The 17,788-nt window shown below is 38.1% G+C and overlaps 1 protein-coding gene across 2 annotated transcripts in view; it reads right to left on the bottom strand.

The window, feature by feature from the left end:
* Window positions 1–17,788, bottom strand: part of HMG20A (high mobility group 20A) — a 103,053-nt gene that overhangs the window by 48,676 nt on the left and 36,589 nt on the right. For both annotated transcript variants that reach the window (XM_003811130.5, XM_055098435.2), the window contains exons 2-6: window positions 16,108–16,200; window positions 10,227–10,374; window positions 7,320–7,532; window positions 3,598–3,730; window positions 3,078–3,109 (exon numbers count right to left, since the gene is read on the bottom strand). In XM_003811130.5, coding sequence (XP_003811178.1) covers window positions 3,078–3,109; window positions 3,598–3,730; window positions 7,320–7,532; window positions 10,227–10,374; window positions 16,108–16,196 — 615 coding nt within the window. In that variant the 5' untranslated portion in view covers window positions 16,197–16,200. The remainder of the gene's footprint in view (window positions 1–3,077; window positions 3,110–3,597; window positions 3,731–7,319; window positions 7,533–10,226; window positions 10,375–16,107; window positions 16,201–17,788) is intronic.

The raw sequence follows: 17,788 nt of genomic DNA, 5'->3' as shown, positions 1-17,788 counted from the left end.
AAGAGAAAAGAGGCCCTTTTGAACTGAACCTATTTTGCTGTGATCTAGGCTCAGGGCCAGAATTTCAAAGAGTGTGATATGTGCTTCTCTCAAGAGCCTTTTACTTTGGGAAATGCTCTTAACATTGTGTACCAGCCTGAAGTGCCCCACTGCTATGCAGAATGGCTTTCAGGTCAGCATTTCTTTAGCTCTAATATGCCCTCTCCAGTACCTGCCTTGGTAACAATGACTTAGGGATCCAAGTTTCATTTAGGAATACAATAGGTTTCTTTACTATACACAAACCAAATAGTTTACTTAACTGGCAACACATTTTGCTGACATCTTGGGCAACGAGGCCCATTTTTACTTTCAACGCTGTAATTTATGCTATGTAGCATGGCACTGTGCTGTCAAGAATGCTAGACTATGACACAGAAGGCCTGGGTTTCTGTCACAATTCTGCCTCTAATTTAATTCAGTAAGTGATTCTGGGTAAATTCTTTCCATTCTATATACTGTCTTAGGCAAGTCACTTTCCTCACTGGCAAAATGAGGTGGTCAGTTGAGAGGATCACTGAGTCTCAGTGTTTTACTCCTCATAGGATAAGTAAAGGGAAATAAGTATGTATTTAGGATCTATGGTCTTTAGACACTGCAAGATATTTGCTCTTTTATTAAAAACTTACTCATACCTCTGCTCGAGCCATTTTACCCACCCTGAGATGCCCACAAAACCTAGGTCATTTTTAAGTCCTGATTCAATTACTCCTTTCCATGGGCTCCTTCTGCGGCTGCTTTTCACCCATAGTACTATTTTTCTGAACTTCTATTATACTAAGAAGTTATATGTAAGAAAATTACTGGGTAACAGTGTTTAAAAACAGTTTTAAAACTTTCAAATCAGTTCTTTTATACTGCAATTGTTCTAAAATTATCTAATTTAGGAAACATATTATTCAGTGAAAAATAAAAATGGATGAAGTAAGGGACATTAATTGGGTCAACATGCTTACTAAAGGAGCTTTATCCTGCTGTGGCCATACCAACACATGGATTTACAGAACCTACTGTATAACCTTTTAAGAAACAACTGCTGGCTCTCCATCTACTCACTCCTTTTTTTTGTTGGGTTTAACACGTGTCTAATCCTGTAACAGGGAAATACAGAGACTCACTTCTTTTTGCAAATCACAGAAATTACAGAAATTCATATCATACTAATGTATCTGAATAAACACCTTCACTTCTCAAATAATCAGCAACAGGTTCTATGATAGAGACTAAATCTACATCTTTTCTGACTGCAACTATCAAGTTTACTGAAGACAAAAATGCTACATATAGTTTGGCCAGCAAAATTCATAGTGATGAAATGAGTCAGATGACTGACACCTATTCAGATGACTGACTAGAAAATCTGAGATCTAATGTTTCAGGTTACTGTCCAAATTCTCTTTGGTAACTGTTAAGGATAGAGAAGCTATAAAATAGAGAAAAAAAGAAGCACAGGAATTTCATGATATCGATAGCTGGGCACACAGGCAAAGAAAGAGAGAAGTAATTATACAAGTGTCTGCTAATATGAAAAGTTTGCAATATTATTATGATTTAAAATACAAAGAATATACACAAAGTTTCTCCAGCAAAACAACATAACATTTCATCCTAATTAGAGCATAGAATGTCATATATAATTACATTTATATAGGATTTATCTGAAGAATAAAATGTAAATATTTACTATGCTTCTCACTTTATAATTCATAGATGGTAACGTCTATTTGACCTGAATCTGAATCTTTTCTCTATGTTTTAAGGTAACCAACATTTCCTTGATTTAGTAAAAAACCAAACACATGTAAAAGAGTACATCAGAAAATTCTTTTTGTTCAAATTCTCAGTTATTTCAGGTCAACTTTGAATAGATTCCATAAAATAATCATTTGTGGAATACCTTCTCAAGGCAAAGGTATCATGATAGGTGGTATGGGGTTGGATATAAAGATGGAAACTAGACTGTGTATGTCCACAAAGAGATTACAACCAAAGAGTGTAAGCCCTTGAATTACCTCAAAACCCCTAGGTCAGATCAGCTAAGCACATAACACAAGTATAGAGAGCCATGAGGGTTAAAGGAAGTTAGAGGAAACAAGAAAAGTTTGAAGGAGAAAACAGAATTTGAAACAACACACAGACCTAAATCCCATACGCACACAGAAACACAGGCCTAAATCCTAACAATGGGGCTGAACCAAATGGGAGGAAAGAAGCCAGTACACAAACATGTGCTAGTGAAGTGAGGGAATAGGAAAGGAGGTGTGAGAACTGAGATACTGGGCCGGGCGTGGTGGCTCACGCCTGTAATCCCAGCACTTTGGGAGGCCAAGGCGGGTGGATCATGAGGTCAGGAGATCGAGACCATCGGGCTCATATGATGAAACCCTGTCTCTACTAAAAATACAGAAAATTAGCCGGGTATGATGGCACGAGCCTGTAGTCCCAGCTACTCGGGAGGCTGAGGCAGGAGAATCGCTTGAACCCGGGAGGCGGAGGTTGCAGTGAGCTGAGATTGTGCCACTGCACTCCAGCCTGGGCGACAGAGTGAGACTCTATCTCAAAAAAACAAAAACCAAAACAAAACAAAAAACAAACCTGAGATACTGTCGCTTGTGCTCTATCGACATTGCAGTTGAACAGTTCGTTTTAAGCAAATGCTGGATTCTTTAAATAACAACTTTTCTGAGAGTCAGATTTAAGTATTTGGTGATGATAAACTATGGTCAAGTTATAGCTTTCAGCTAGCCCTCATTTCTATACTTCATTCCAAATTCCAGCCATCTTTGGCATTTAAAGCCAATAAAATTCTTAGATCACAGGAAAGGATTGAGGTTAGGGGCTGTAGTTCAATGACAGACACACAACATAAGTGTCTGCCATATGCTAAGAACCCCCAAGCTAAAGTATCTCATTTAATCTGAATTACAAGATAGGAAATACTTTGCCATTCATTAAAAAAAAAAAAAATCCAATAGCATTTCAAAAAGCAACATTATTATAAATACATATATATGATATGTAGACAGATGGCTAATTACCTCATGATCATGAGTGGCCTGCCGGGCTGCATCTAAAAATATAAAAGAATAAGAGAACATTACATTTTAAAAGAAAGCAATAACAAAACCCAAGTATACGACTGTGCCAAACTATAAAACCTGCTTGTAGATTCTCATAACATATGATATTTTTCCTTAAGGCTTTATTAATCGGCTTATAAGTGTTAAAGGCAAGTTACCGATATAATTTTGTAGATAGGCTTGCTTACAGGTAGAGAAATGCCTAAACTGGGAATCAGGAAAAGAAGGGCAGGCAACTAACAGGGGTCTCGGAGGACAAGTCAAAATCATTGATAATAGACATGGAAACCCAGTTGAAATTTCTAAATGAGAGCAATGTGATTTTAATAAAATTTCAAGATAATGCTTGTAAGTGAATACTGGATAGTGGAGAAAAAACAGAAACACATCTTTTATAGTTACCACTCTTAACAGTTGGCTTTATGACACTCCATTACCCACAACAAACTACAAATACATTTGGTTCTGGTTTTGATACCTTGCCTATGAGATTTGCCTTTCTGACGGTCCTGGGTTTTCCTACTGAAGACCTTGTAGGCCTCTGTTTTCTGATACTGTTCCAGTTCCTTCATGTAACGCTCCTTATCTCTGTCTGCTTCATCAAGGTAGCGCTAGGAAAGAAATACAGAATTATTTTCAAGAAAATGAGATCCTATTTAAATAAAATTAAATTACCTATTTGAAGAAAACAGGACAATTACAACATGGGAAGAAAAGAATATAGGGAATATGCCTTAAAAAAGAATCAGAAAAACAAGAGTTGTATGAATAGAATAAAATATAACCTCTCAATTATAAAAGTAAATAGGTCATTATGAGTTTTTAGAATATTTATTGCCTTTTCTAACCTAATGAAGACAAGTTCTATTGAGATCATTCTTATAAAAAATTCATGAAGATGATTAGAGTTATTCTTCTAACTCTATAGATAGAACTCTATATGGCCACTAGAGTCATCCTCATGAAATGTGCACACCACATAGGCACACTTAGTCTTCCCAGGGGAAGGAACAGAATATTACTTTGTTTTGCTGTCTCCAGCCCATTTTGAGGGGATGATGTCATACATCAATTGGCCCTTTAAGAGCCAGGAGGTTGGAGCAATGAAGCTGGGAGACACAAAGAACATAAAAATAATGACCTCATCCTATGGACCTAAAAATGGACTACTCTGAGAGAACCTATATCTACATGCTTTGATTGCTTTGTGCTATTAATTATTTAAACAAAGTTCATTGATCTACCAGGATTATTTTGTTTAATGCTTTGCCCTTTTCATTCATCAAAATGAAGTATAAGAAAGTATAAAAATACTGCTTCTAAATGAACAGAAAACACACTCAAATTATGTTAAACACCTTGTCCCGCGTAAGAGCCAGATGTAGGGGATACTCAACTGGCCAAATCTGGTACAATTTAAGCACCAAAATAATTAAGTACAGTAATAAATTATAAACTAGTAGAAAAAACTTCATACTATTATTCGTATGATTTATAACAGACACAATACCAATGATTTGTTACCATACAAATACAATAAATGGGGGTAGAGGCTGAGCGTGGTGGCTCACGCATGTAATCCCAACATTTTGGGAGACCGAGGTGGGTGGATCACTTGAGGTCAGGAGTTCAAGACCACACTGATCAACATGCTGAAACCCCATCTCTACTAAAAATACAAAAATTAGCTGGGTGTGATGGTGCACGCCTGTAGTCCCAGCTACTTGGGAAGCTGAGGCTAGAGAATCGCTTGAACCTGGGAGGTGGAGGTTGCAATGAGCCGAGATTGTGCCACTGCACTCCAGTTTGGGCGACAGAGCAAGATTCCATCTCAAAAAATAAACAAACAAACAAACAAATAAATAAATGGGGGTAGGGGGTTGGGCATGGTGGCTCATATCTGTAATCACAGGATGCTGGGAGGCCAAGGCAAGAGGAGGACTGCTTGAGCCCAGATATTTGAGTCCAGCCTAGGCAACAAAGTGAGATCCCATCTCTACAAAACATAAAATAATTAGCCAGTTTTGGTGGTGTGTGCTACTTAGGAGGCTAAGGTGGGAGGGGTGCTTGAGCCCAGGAGGTCAAGGTTGCAGTAAGCCAAGATCTTGCTTAGATTAGAATGCTGAAGGCTACCTGGTAAATGTGAAGGGAGTGCTGGAGTTGGAAAAATCATCACGTTGTAACCATAATGATAAAGATTAAATCAGGCAAAAATAATCAATGGATGCTAAATCTAGGGGAAAATGTTGATGTAAAACAGGCTGTTTGCATGTTCTTAAATCGTCTCCCCACAGATTACTTATTAATGACAAAGGAGAATTTAAATAATGTACCAGGTAAGCAAAATTAACATTACTAGTGAGAAACAAAAGGACATTGTGTGCCTGCATATGTGACATATTGAGAGCACACCACCACCTATGCAAGTAATCCCACCAAGAATGCGCAACCTCAATCTAATCACAAGGAAACATCTGAAAAATACACAATGAGCAATGTTCTGTTAAAGGTAAAAGCAGCGGGGGAAGCAGAAGGGAACTGTATTTTTAAAAAAATCAATGTTATAAAAGAAAAAGAAAGATTATGGAAATATCCCAGTTTAAGCTAAAGAAACTTGACTACTAAACACAAAACCTGACCCTAGACTGGAACCTGTTTTGGAAGGGAAAAATGTTATAAAGAAATGACATTCAGTCAACATATGGATGACAGATTAAAGCACTGTTAATGAAAAATTATGAAATTGATGACTACACTATGGTTATATAAGAAAATATTCTTTGACATACACACTGAAATATCCTGGGGGTAAAGGGGTACAATGTATATAATTTATCCTCACATGATTAAAACAAAATTTTGTGTGTGTCTGGGTGTACACATGCAAGTGTGTGTGTGTGTGTGTGTGTGTGTGACAGAGAGAGAGAGAGAGAGAAAGACTGAGCATGCAAAAGTATAAGAAAGACTGAGCATATAAGTGCATATGCAAATGGAGAAATGGAATAAAATGTGTTAACAATAGGTGAATCTGGGTAAAGAGTGTTGGGATGTTCTTTGTATTATTTTTATGTTTGTAACTTTTTGTGTATTTGAAATTATTTCCAAAAAAGTTAAAAAAAAAACAAACACAAAACCTTTGTCCTACGTAATAGTGGTTATCCCAAGAAATAAGCACTGTTATTTTTACATTTTTGTTTATACATTTCTGTATTCTCTGAAAAGAGAATAATGAGCACATATTAATTTTAAAATAAAGAAAAATAAAAAAGAAAAGAATAGCATAGTATGTACAGCCCACTATCCTTTTATACAGTAGCGCCAAAACAATGGATGATATTCACTGCTTTCTACTAGCTTGCTACCACAAACAAAGAGCTTCAAAAGTTGCAACTGAATCTGATCTCTTTGAAAATTTCTGAATTCAATTAATTCCCAGGAGAGTATTTCTCCATTTGGTTTTAGTGTGTCTGGAATCCTTTTTAAAAAGTGTAAGTCATAAAATAGTTTAAGACGTAAAAGAAATACAGATATCTTTCAGATGCTGGGAATGCTGGGAACTTTTAACCCAAAGCAGCTCCCACAACCATGACCACTGCTCAGCTTTAGTGGTACTTCAACCAGCTCATGGCTATCTTGTCCTTAATTCCTTTCAAATCTCTCTAATGAACGGATTCATTTCAGTTTGCCCATCAGGTTAGTTTCTGTCTTAGAGGAGAAAGAATTCAAGTTGTTCTTGCTTTATTTTCAATAGTAGGTTAATTTGCCAGAACTCTAGTTAAAAAAAGTATTAAAGCAGTAACACTTTTTCTTAAAAATCTTATGTGAACTGCAGAATTGTGTCAAGTGACTTTTTCTCATTTAATTCATGACTTTTCATTTAACTCAGTGGAATACATTTTATTGAGAGATTTCTTAATACTGAACCACTTAAAACAATCTTATGTGAACTCAGCGTATAAAAAGTGGTGCTGCTTTGGTTGAGGGGAGTCCTAGACTCCTTCCCTGCTCACACCCCTCTAGCAAATAGTTTAAAAATCACTAGGCTAGAGAAAATTGCTATGATGGACCCTGCTATTCTGGTCTCCTAGGCACTGTGACAAAATTGCAGAATCAACTGTCCATCCTCTTTGCTTTTCTTATATAAGTTATTTCTGAGATATAATCAAAACCAAACAAAGAGTCAGGAATAGGAACAATTACCTGTTTTTCCTCAGGAGGCAGTTTACTCCATTCATTGCCTAACATCCTTGTGATTTCTGGAAATGGGACTTCTGGTCTCTTTGCTCGAAGTTGTTCTCGACGCTCATTCATGAACCGAACATATCCTGTAAGGGGGGATTTGGGTGCATTGCTGTCTCGAAGAGGTTTCTTCCTCTTTCTTCCTTTGGACCAACCTCCTCGTTTACTTCGTTGCTACAAAACAAAACAAAATAAAAAACCAAAAACCAAACAACAACCATCTCCCAAAATAACCCAACAACAACAAAAACAAACAACAACAAACAAAACAGGATTAAGAGTTGCAATTTGGCCCTGGATATTCAAAGCTCTCCATATCTGTTGTAGGTAATATACAAATGACAGCAATGCAATTTTCGAGGAACTCCAGATGCTTCACTTGCAACCTCTTTTATGTATCACACTACAAAATGTTACACTAAAGGGCTATTTTTGTGCTAATCTCAATGTATGAGAATAAGAGGTGCCATGATCACTCAGCTTTGACCTTCATATGCATATGACTGTCCCACAGACAACTGTCAGGTCCTGATTCCTGACAGGAGAGTATCCAAATGGGAAATACAGCAGCACATGCAGCATTGTGGCAGGGAGGCAGACGTTGTTAGATTAGAGTAAGATGGTGTCACGTGCACCAGGCAAAAGAAGAAACAAGTTGTAGCAGAAATTAAAAATAACTCACAATGGGAGTTGCTCATTGATAACTTTCAAAGACTAGCTTATTTCCCATAGCAGATAGCAGATAGCATAGCATAGCAGATAGATACTAAATTAATATCTAAGTCTCAGAAAAATTTCAGTAAGTATAATATATCTGAAATGAAGACGAGGTCTTTGGCTTGACAATTTGTTCCTTTAGATGTATATTTTATTTTAATTTTTTTTTTGAGGTAGAGTTTTGCTCTTCTTGCCCAGGCTGTAGTGCAATGGCGCTATCTCGGCTCACCGCAACCTCCGCCTCCCAGGTTCAAGTGATTCTCCTGCCTTAGTCTTCCAAGTAGCTGGGATTACAGGCATGTGCCACCACACCCAGCTAATTTTTGTATTTTCAGTAGAGATGGGGTTTTGCCATGTTGATCAGGCTGGTCTCGAACTCCTGACCTCAGGTGATCCACCAGCCTCAGCCTCCCAAAGTGCTGGGATTATAGGCGTGAGCCACTGCACCAGCCTAGATGTACATTTTATAGTCAGAGGTCTTTATATGTTGAGTTACCAGGTAAATCAAAAGATTGAATCACCTCTGAAAAAAACTAAAGAAGTGAAAAGGACTGAGGTACCACTGATGTTTCACCACAGCCTTTTTTCTTGGCCCTTTAAATAAGATGTAAGGTACATAATATTTTTACTTCATAATTTTACAAATACACACAGCCCTATCAGTTAATATTTCATGGATACAAGAATTCTTATTTCAGACAAGAGAAAGATAAATAAACAAGGACAAAAATATCTAAATACTAATTGTAGTACTCTACTCCTCCAAATATATATAAAATGGTATAATTCACCACTGGGCGAATTATGTATTTGGTATAGGTTTTTCTTTTTTACAACCTAGTTACATTAAAGCTACTGTGGGCTGGCACGGTGGTTCACACCTGTAATCCCAGCACTTTGGAGGGCCAAGGCAGGCGGATCACTTGAGGTCAGAATTTCGAGACCAGCCTGGTCAACACGGGGAAACTCCATCTCCACTGAAAATACAAAATTGCCCGGGCATGATGGCATGCGCCTGTAATCCCAGATACTTGGGAAGCTGGGGCAGGAGAACAGCTTGAACCTGGGAGGCAGAGGTTGCAGTGAGCTGAAATTGTGCCACTGCACTCCAGCCTGAGCAACAGAATAAGACTCCACCTCAAAAAAAAAAAAAAAAAAACAACAAAACAATTTAATTTCAAGGTATTTAAGAAGCTTTAAGCATTCATTATAATCTTTAAAAATGCCAATAGGATAGATAAAAAAAATATTAGTTGTTTTCTTCTTTCTTTTTTTTTGAGACGAAGTCTCGCTCTGTAGCCCAGGCTGGAGTTCAGTGGCGCTATCTTGGCTCACTGCAACCTCTGCCTCCGGGTTCAAGAGATTCTCCTGCTTCAGCCTCCTGAGCAGCTGGAATTACAGGCACACACCACTGCACCTGGCTAATTTTTTGTATTTTTTAGTAGAGACGGGGTTTCACCATGTTGGCCAGGCTAGTCTTGAACTCCTGACCTCAGGTAATCCGCCTGCCTTGGCATCCCAAAGTGCTAGGATTACAGGCATGAGCTACCATGGCCGGCCAGCTTTTTTAAAATAAGAAAAAAGACAAATATCAATGGTGGCACTCTTTATTGGCTTAAAAAAAAAAAAAGAGTGCCTTAAAACACTGACAATGTAATCAGTTATTTGTAAGAAACACTGAAAGTCCAACAAGGGCATGACTGCCCAGGCTCATACGCCTTTGTGTGAGTTAAGGAAAGTTACCCCCTATGGGAGGGTGAAAGATTTGGTAAGTAGTATGAATCCTTTGGGCACATAGGGCTCCATGCAGCAGGGCTTGCTGAGCAGAGCCTTGAGCAAGGGCATGTACACTTCTCATTAGTTACTTATTAATGATTAAATCATTCACTCATTCAACAAGTATTTGTTCAACATCTAATATGAGGTAAGTATACATTTCTTAGGGAACAGGGAAAAAAGAGTCTACCTGTCTATGTCATTAAAATTATTAATATGGTTCCGTATAAAACAAGAAATAGAAAACAAAATTTTGCAGGTATCAGCCTAAGAATATAAGAAGGTCATATGAACACCTTGATCAACATACCTTCCTTGTGACTGCTTCTTCAGAAGTTTCAGAGGATAGGAACAGAAGGAGATACTTCAGCTTACCTCATCTTCATGCCTCTGTTCATTGCCTTCTGCTGCATTTGAAGACTCACTCTGAAGCAACTGACCTTGGGAGAGATCCTCCACAAATTCTGGATTGTTGGTGGAGGATGTGGCGCCACTACTGTATGGAACCTCTGGGTGATTTAACCTGAATAATAGGCAGAAGTATCAACAACACAAAAACTCCACCTATTTACTAAGGTTCTAGATAAATTTCCCTGCCAGCAAAAGCACATGCCAGTCCTTGAATTAATTCCCCCAATAATCTGTATAAATGTAAACAACGTATTCACAGACGTTACAGGGCGTTTTAAAAAAACTGGTTTCAGTGCTTGATTAAACCAGGTCAGTTCCATCGAGACATCTCCTACCAAAAACAACTATAATCTTCTTCCAAAAAGATGATCTCCTCTCAACACAGACTTCATGTTTTAGCTCTGAATATGCAGTAGAATCTGACTTTTACATGCTACCTTTCATGTATCTCCAATGTAAAGGGAAAACACTATTAATGAAAAAAGTGAATAGCAATGGGAGTTGTAGAGGCAGTTTGCCAACTATCACAAAAGAGTTCTTAAAGGGTGTAAGAAAAATCTCTTAACGGTACATTTCATTGGCTATTTCTTCTTGGATTATAGCATTTAGTGACAATCAGATCATCTAAGAACAATACTATCAAGTTAAGTAAGTTCAGGTATACATGTTAATAAATCAGACAGATGTACTTACTTCCTGCTCCCACTATACTATTCCAGATGAGTTAGCAAACCAGATCTCACCCTTCTGAAGAGTGAACACAAGAAGGTACAGATAATGGTAGGGTCTTAGATGGACTTATCTTATTACATGTGGACGAAGGAATAGAAGGAAAGGTAACACCATGTGCTAGTGAGTATTTTTGTTTTTGTTTTTGATCGAAGGAGGAGTTGGGAAGTCAAGAGCGGTAGAAAGATGGATAATAGAGTAATATTCAGTCATTATTCTGAAAGAATGCACAACCCATAGTGTTATAGGGAATAATTACAATGCAACATAAGTACTAAAATAAAGGCTTGTTAAAAGTACCATAGAGGTATGGTAGAGGGTATGATGAATTTTATATGTATGGAGGGATGTTAAGAAAGAATTTATAGAGGAGGTCCTAAAAGATGAGTATGTATTCATCAAGGTAAACAACACGATTCCAGATAGAAAGAACTTGGTATAAAAGGAGAAAGGGAGACTATCAAGAGGTTACTGTAATAGATTAAGTGAGAGACAAAGGCAGGCAGGATTCTGAGCAGAAGGACAGCTAAGAGATACTTAAGAGGCAGAATGGCTAGGTGTGGTGCCTCACGCCTGTAATCCCAGCACTTTGGGAGGCCAAGGCAGGTGGATCACTTGAGGTCAGGAGTTCAAAGCCAGCCTGGCCAACATGGTGAAACCCCGTCTCTACTAAAAATAAAAAAATTAGCTGGGCATGATGGCAGTGCCTGTAATCCTAGCTACTCAGAAGGCTGAGGCAGGAGAACCGCTTGAACCTGGGAAGGGGAGGTTGCAGTGAACTAAGATCATGCCACTGCACTCCAACCTGGGTGACAGAGTAAGACTCAGTCTCAAAAAAAAAAAAAAGAAAAAGAAAAAGAAAAAGAAAAAAGAGGTAGAATGGAGAGAATTTAATGACCGATTGACTTTAATAGTGAAAGAAAAGAAGAGTCAAAGATAATTCTGAGGTTTCCAATTGATGATTATGTACTTAATATTAATCAAAGTAAAAACAGGGTGTGTGTGTGTGTGTGTGTGTGGACAGACACACAAGAAAATGATAAATTTGAAACACCTGTAGCATAATTAAGTAGAAATGTACCACAGACAACTGGAAACATGCCCCAGGAGAACAGAAGTGGAACAAAAGGGCATAAAGATAGACTCGAGAAGCATTAGCCCATGGAAATAATGGGCAGTGCTAGATATTCTCCAGAAAGACAGTGAGAAGAAGGAAAAGTCAGGATAGAACTCAGCTGAAGCAATATCATTGTATGAGCAAGGTAGAAAAACTAGGAAAGGAGACTGAGAAGGGCATTAAGATAACTGGAGAGAAGACGATTGCAGAGGCCAAGGCAGGAAGACTTTTGAGAAGGGTAGTGGCTAATCAAGTAAAAAGTTGCAGATGTTAAATAAGATAGGCCAAAAAGTGTCTGCTAAATTTGAAGACCTGAAGGTCACTGGCAATTTTAGTTAAGTATAGTTTTAGTGGAATTATGAGAATAAATTCCAGATTATAGTGGACCGAGAAATGGATGAAAACAGGAAGCAGACTGTCCTGGGACTGAAAGAAATTAAACTTTTCTGACCCTTTCTAGGAAACATAATAGATGATTTTAGCAGGAGGTTCCTACATTTTTGAGGTCCTTTAAAAAAGAGTAAGTAAAAGAAGCTATGAAATCAATGCCAATCATTTTCTCTGAAAAGAGGTACCATCGAGATCCAGTTTGATCTCTGCAGTGCTGTTTTCCAAATATTTCAATCATTTTAGATGTGTTAGGCAACTTGTTCTTTCACTGTCATTTTCATTTCAACTGTGCCATCAATTTTTAAGTTACTAATTCTTGTAAATTCTTATTTTGGTAAAATATGAGAACTAGGTTTGGGAAAGAGTAGCAATCCTATGAATCCCTGACTTCAGTGGACAGGAATCACTTGGGAATTCACATGGGAATTCACAATCCCATGAATCCCTGACTTAAGTGGACAGGAATGGCCAAAGGCATCACATGCCTTCTTGATGACAAGTTGGATGAAGACTGGAAAAAAGGGGGATCTTTTGTTACCATGAATAAATTATCCATGTTCCTAGCTAAAGCCAACAACCCTTCTATTTGCACCCTTGATCTCACACCCTCTTGCCTACTCAGGGGCAGATTTTCAGCAATTCTGTCCTTTCTGGCAATACCAATTCTTTTCTCTCTACAGGATCAGTCCAATCAGCATATACGTATGATATTAATTCTCTTAACACAAAACAAAATGAAAAGAAAAAAACTCCATCCCACTTCCAGTTAAGGTCCCAATTTTTCTCCTTTCCTTTATAGCACAACCCCTGGAAATAACTTGTTTATACTTATTGACTTCTCCTCCCTTAAGTCCACTTCAAAGGAGATATGTGCTTGTAACTCTTGTCAAAGCCACCAATGACACCCATGCTAAATCCAGTGTCATTTCTCAGCCCCCATCTTACCTGATGTACCAGAAGCATCTGACACAGTTGATCTTTTCCCTTCCCTTGAAATTCTTTTTTTTTTCACTTGGGTTCTAGGACCCTTCACTCTTCTGGCTTTTCTGCGACCTTTCTAGCAACTCACTTTAGACTCTGTTGATTCTTCCTATTCTTTCTGACTTTTTTTTCTTTTTCTTTTTTTGAGATGGAGCTTGCTCTGTCACCCAGGCTGGAGTGCAGTGGCACGATCACAGCTCACTGCAACTTCCGCCACCTGGGTTCAAGCAATTTTCCTGCCTCAACCTCCCGAGTAGTTGAGATTACAGGCACGTGCCACCACACCTGACTGATTTTTGTATTTTTAGTAGAGACAGGGTTTCACCATGTTGGCCAGGCTGGTCTCGAACTCCTGACCTCAAGTGATCCACCCACCTCAGTCTACCAAAGTGCTGGGATTACAGGTTGTGAGCCACTGCACCCGGCCTCTGTCTGACTTTTAAATGATGGAGTATCCCAGAGGTCAGGCTTTAGAGCTCTTCTTTCTTCCATCTACAGAGTGCTCATTTCTTTGGTGATCTCATTCAGTCTCATGGCTTTGAATGTTATATGCTGATAAGTCCCAACTTTCTCTGTCTCGCCTAAACTTCCCCTAATAGCAGAACCTGATATCAAAGTGCCTATTTGACATCTCCACTTAGATATCTAATAAGCATCTTTAATGTAAAATTTCCAAAACTGAGCTCCTACAATTCCCTCCCACACTTGTTCAGTTTTCCCTATCTAAGCTAATGGCAACTCCATCCCTCCAGTTGCTTTGGCCAAAACTTTTGAGTTGCCTTTGACTGCTTTTTTTCTCCCTTCTTACATTGCGCTCATCCTTTCTTTCAGGCAAATTCTGTTTGGTATACCTTCAAAATATATCTAGAATTCTATACTTCTCACTACCCCTCATTCCCATTATCTTTGAAACACACTCCAATGAGGTTTTTACCCCCACTATTCCACCAAAAACACTCTTGTGAAAGTCACCAGATGATGGTTCTTCAGGCTATCATCTGTCTCTCGAATTATTTTAAGAGCCTCCCTAACTGGTCTCCTTGTTCCAGCCCCTGTTCCCTTCACTCTATTCTCAATACAACAGTCAGAGGGATCTTATAAAACCGTAAGTCAGATCATATAATTCTGCGTGAAACCCTCCAATGTTATTCCACTTCAAAGTTAAAGGGTTTATTTTGATGTCTAAATATTTTGATCCCTATGATCTAGTCTCTTCTTACCCAAAGTATGGGCCTCATACCAGCAGAACTGGCATTCTCTGGGAGCTTGTTAGAAATGTAGAATCTCTGGTCCTAAGATTTTCTAAATCAGAATCTGCATTTTCATCAGCTCTCTTGGCAATTCATATGTTTGAGGAGGACTGATGTAGTCCTCTACTGCCTCTCCTGCTGCTATGTGCTGCTCTAGTCACACTGGCCTCCTGGCTATTTCGATAAGATGGAAACTCTCCTGCCTCAGGGCTTTTGCACCTACTGCTCCCTCTGTCTAGGATAATCTTCCCCAGAAAACTGCATGCCAGTTGCCTTATTTCCTTCAGGTCTTTATTCAAGTCACTTTCTCATTAAACACTTTCTGGCCCATCCTGTCTAAAACTGCATCCCCAAGCCCTTCCTATCCCTTTTCTCCACTTTTTTCTTTTTTTATACTATAATTCTTATCAACATAGTATATGTTTTACTTATTTATCCTGTTTATTGTCTGACTCAACAAGTAGAATTTGAACTTTAAAAGGCCTATGATTTTTATCTATTTTGATCAATGCTTTCTATCTAATGCCTGGAACAATGACACATAGCAGATACTCAGAAAGTTTTTACTGAATAAATATAGCAACTAAGCAGTCTTTAGAAAAGTCTTGGAGAACACTTTCATCTGAGTAGTGAGGTCAAAGGCGGATATCAACGAGGTGAGACATAAATGTGAGGGAAGGAAACAGAATTACAAAGTATAGCCTATTTTTTAAAGAGCTCTAAAGAATATTAAAATAATTCATCTTAGGGATTAGCTAGCACTTCAGTCTATTAGTGAACACACTTTCTCTTTGCCAAATAACTTCTAAACATCTAGAAAAGATAAAAATTCAAGTGGAACAGAGATTTTCAAGGGAAGAGGTGGACTACTGTTATTAACCCTTTTCTATATCTCTTTAAATATTTGTCAAAAGATCCCACAGAAAGGAGAAGGGGGTGGGATGGGGAAAGGAACAGAAGTCAGCTAAATTTACTAAGCATCTTGAATAAAGAACCACATTAAAAAATCTGATCTTTGGGAAAAAACTATTTTAATATCTGTGGTAATTTGAACAGAAAAAATGCATTTGTTTTTTAGAGCTAGCTCTGTGGCAGGTATTTCCTTAATGGTGACTATATAATTTTCTTAACTGGAGTCACCAGTGTTTGCTAGATTCCACATATTGTTGTACCAGTTCACAAAAACCAGAGCACTGCAAAAGATAATTGAATGCAGATTACAAAGTGGTTTATGATGGCTGTCACTCTCTTTGCAAAGTGAAACAAGTGCACCGTCTATTCTTATGATATAAAACTGCCTCTTTAGGACCTCTTACTTTGCTAGAAGTTTTGTTTTGAGGCCTATGGAGAAGTCCAGTGTCCTAAAGCAGCTGCTTACCCAGTGGTAGCCAGATCATTACTCTCCTTGGAACCATCTTCATCTGCAAAAAGGGGCGGTAGGGTGGAGCTAGTCATCAAGTTTTCCATCTCTCTGAAAGGAAAAGAGAATAAAAAAAAATTAATGGCTTAATTACTTCCATTTCAAGTTCCACTAATTTAAGAGCCAGCCTTCTTGAACTTTATCATATAAGCAACAGAATAAAAACTGACCTAAATATTTATTTTCTTGACTTGGACACATCAATTTAAACTGTATGGTAAATGGGCCTTTTAACCTTGGTCTTATCAACTGACCAGACTGAAAACAAGTTAGGTTTTAACAAATGGGATGTGGTTTGGAAAATTCCTTTTTATTTATCCAGAGTATCTTCAAAAGTATTCATTTCCTGTAGAAATTGTTAAGCAGGGTAACTCAGAAGCACTGCCACTCTGAGCAAGCTCTTTAAGCTCTTTGAGCTACAATTTCACCATCTTAGACTAAGACAAAATTGCTGACTTAACCCAAAGGGTTATTGTGAGAGATTAAAATGAAAGTGCTCCATAAACAGAGAAAATCTAAGGTAGTAAGTGCATTGAGTATTATATAAAGAAAGATATTGTTATTACAGCATTACCAGTTCTCAGTCCCAGATGAATCATCTATAGATTAAATGATGGCAAACTGAGCCCTCCAAAAGGAAATAATGCAAAGGGAGTAGAGGATGGAAGGCATGCTGATGTGGCTCTCAGTCAAAGAAACCACACTTCCAGGTCAGAAATATGCTCCACACACCATCATAACCAACAGCAGAAATAGCATGCACCTGGGTACAGGAAACAACTAAGCTTAATTGAAGAAAACAAACAAATCACAAGAACTGAGGTTATCAGACTGAAAGGATAAAAGGACAAAGTGACAAAGAAAATAATTTCATTCGGCATATCACTATGAAAAACGATTTTTGCCTTTCAAGGCTTACCACAAAGGGCATCACCCCATGTAGTTAAAAGCAGCAGTCTTCCCTTCATCATGAAAGGGATATTCAAACAAAACATTCAGCAGTGACCCCAAACATCAGCCACTTACATAGAACTGCAAAGCACTCAAGAAAGAGTGCCTCAATCAACTGGGAGAATTGAGAAGCAAATTATGAGAATTCACTTAGGAGCTTCCTCAGGAGTTATTTCAGGCGCTGCTGCTGCTAAGGAGACCTGGTGAAACAGCAATTAAAAGGAAAGCACAGCAGCAAAGCAGAGCCAGGATCACTCCACTGAGGTGGAAATATGAAGAAAATGCCGATGACACAAGGACCACATTCTCCATGTTCAATGGAGTGATTTATTTCCAAAAGATAACACTGATGTTTTATTCCTTATTCTTACTTATTCTCACTTCTAAGTTTGTTATTTAGCAGGCCAAGTTCCATAAACAGCTTGATGGGAAAAATACATCTCTGTACAAATATTACCCATTACAGTAGGTAGAGCATGGAAGGTAGAGAGGAACTTCTCACTCAACCAGCATAAGCACTTTATTCTACTGCAGGAATGCTTGCCACCTCTTTTCAGTTCCTTCAAGATAAGGTGTTTACAAGTGGAATAGCTCTAATAAATACCACAAAATTCCATTCCACATGTTTTACTGAATAACCCTGACTCAAGTGTACTTAAGTTTTAATTCACATTATACAATACAAAGG

The sequence above is a fragment of the Pan paniscus genome, chromosome 16, assembly GCF_029289425.2.
Source record: "Pan paniscus chromosome 16, NHGRI_mPanPan1-v2.0_pri, whole genome shotgun sequence".
NCBI lineage: Eukaryota > Metazoa > Chordata > Mammalia > Primates > Hominidae > Pan > Pan paniscus.
Note: the sequence above shows the minus strand (reverse complement) of the source record. Positions and strands in the feature narration are given on the sequence as shown.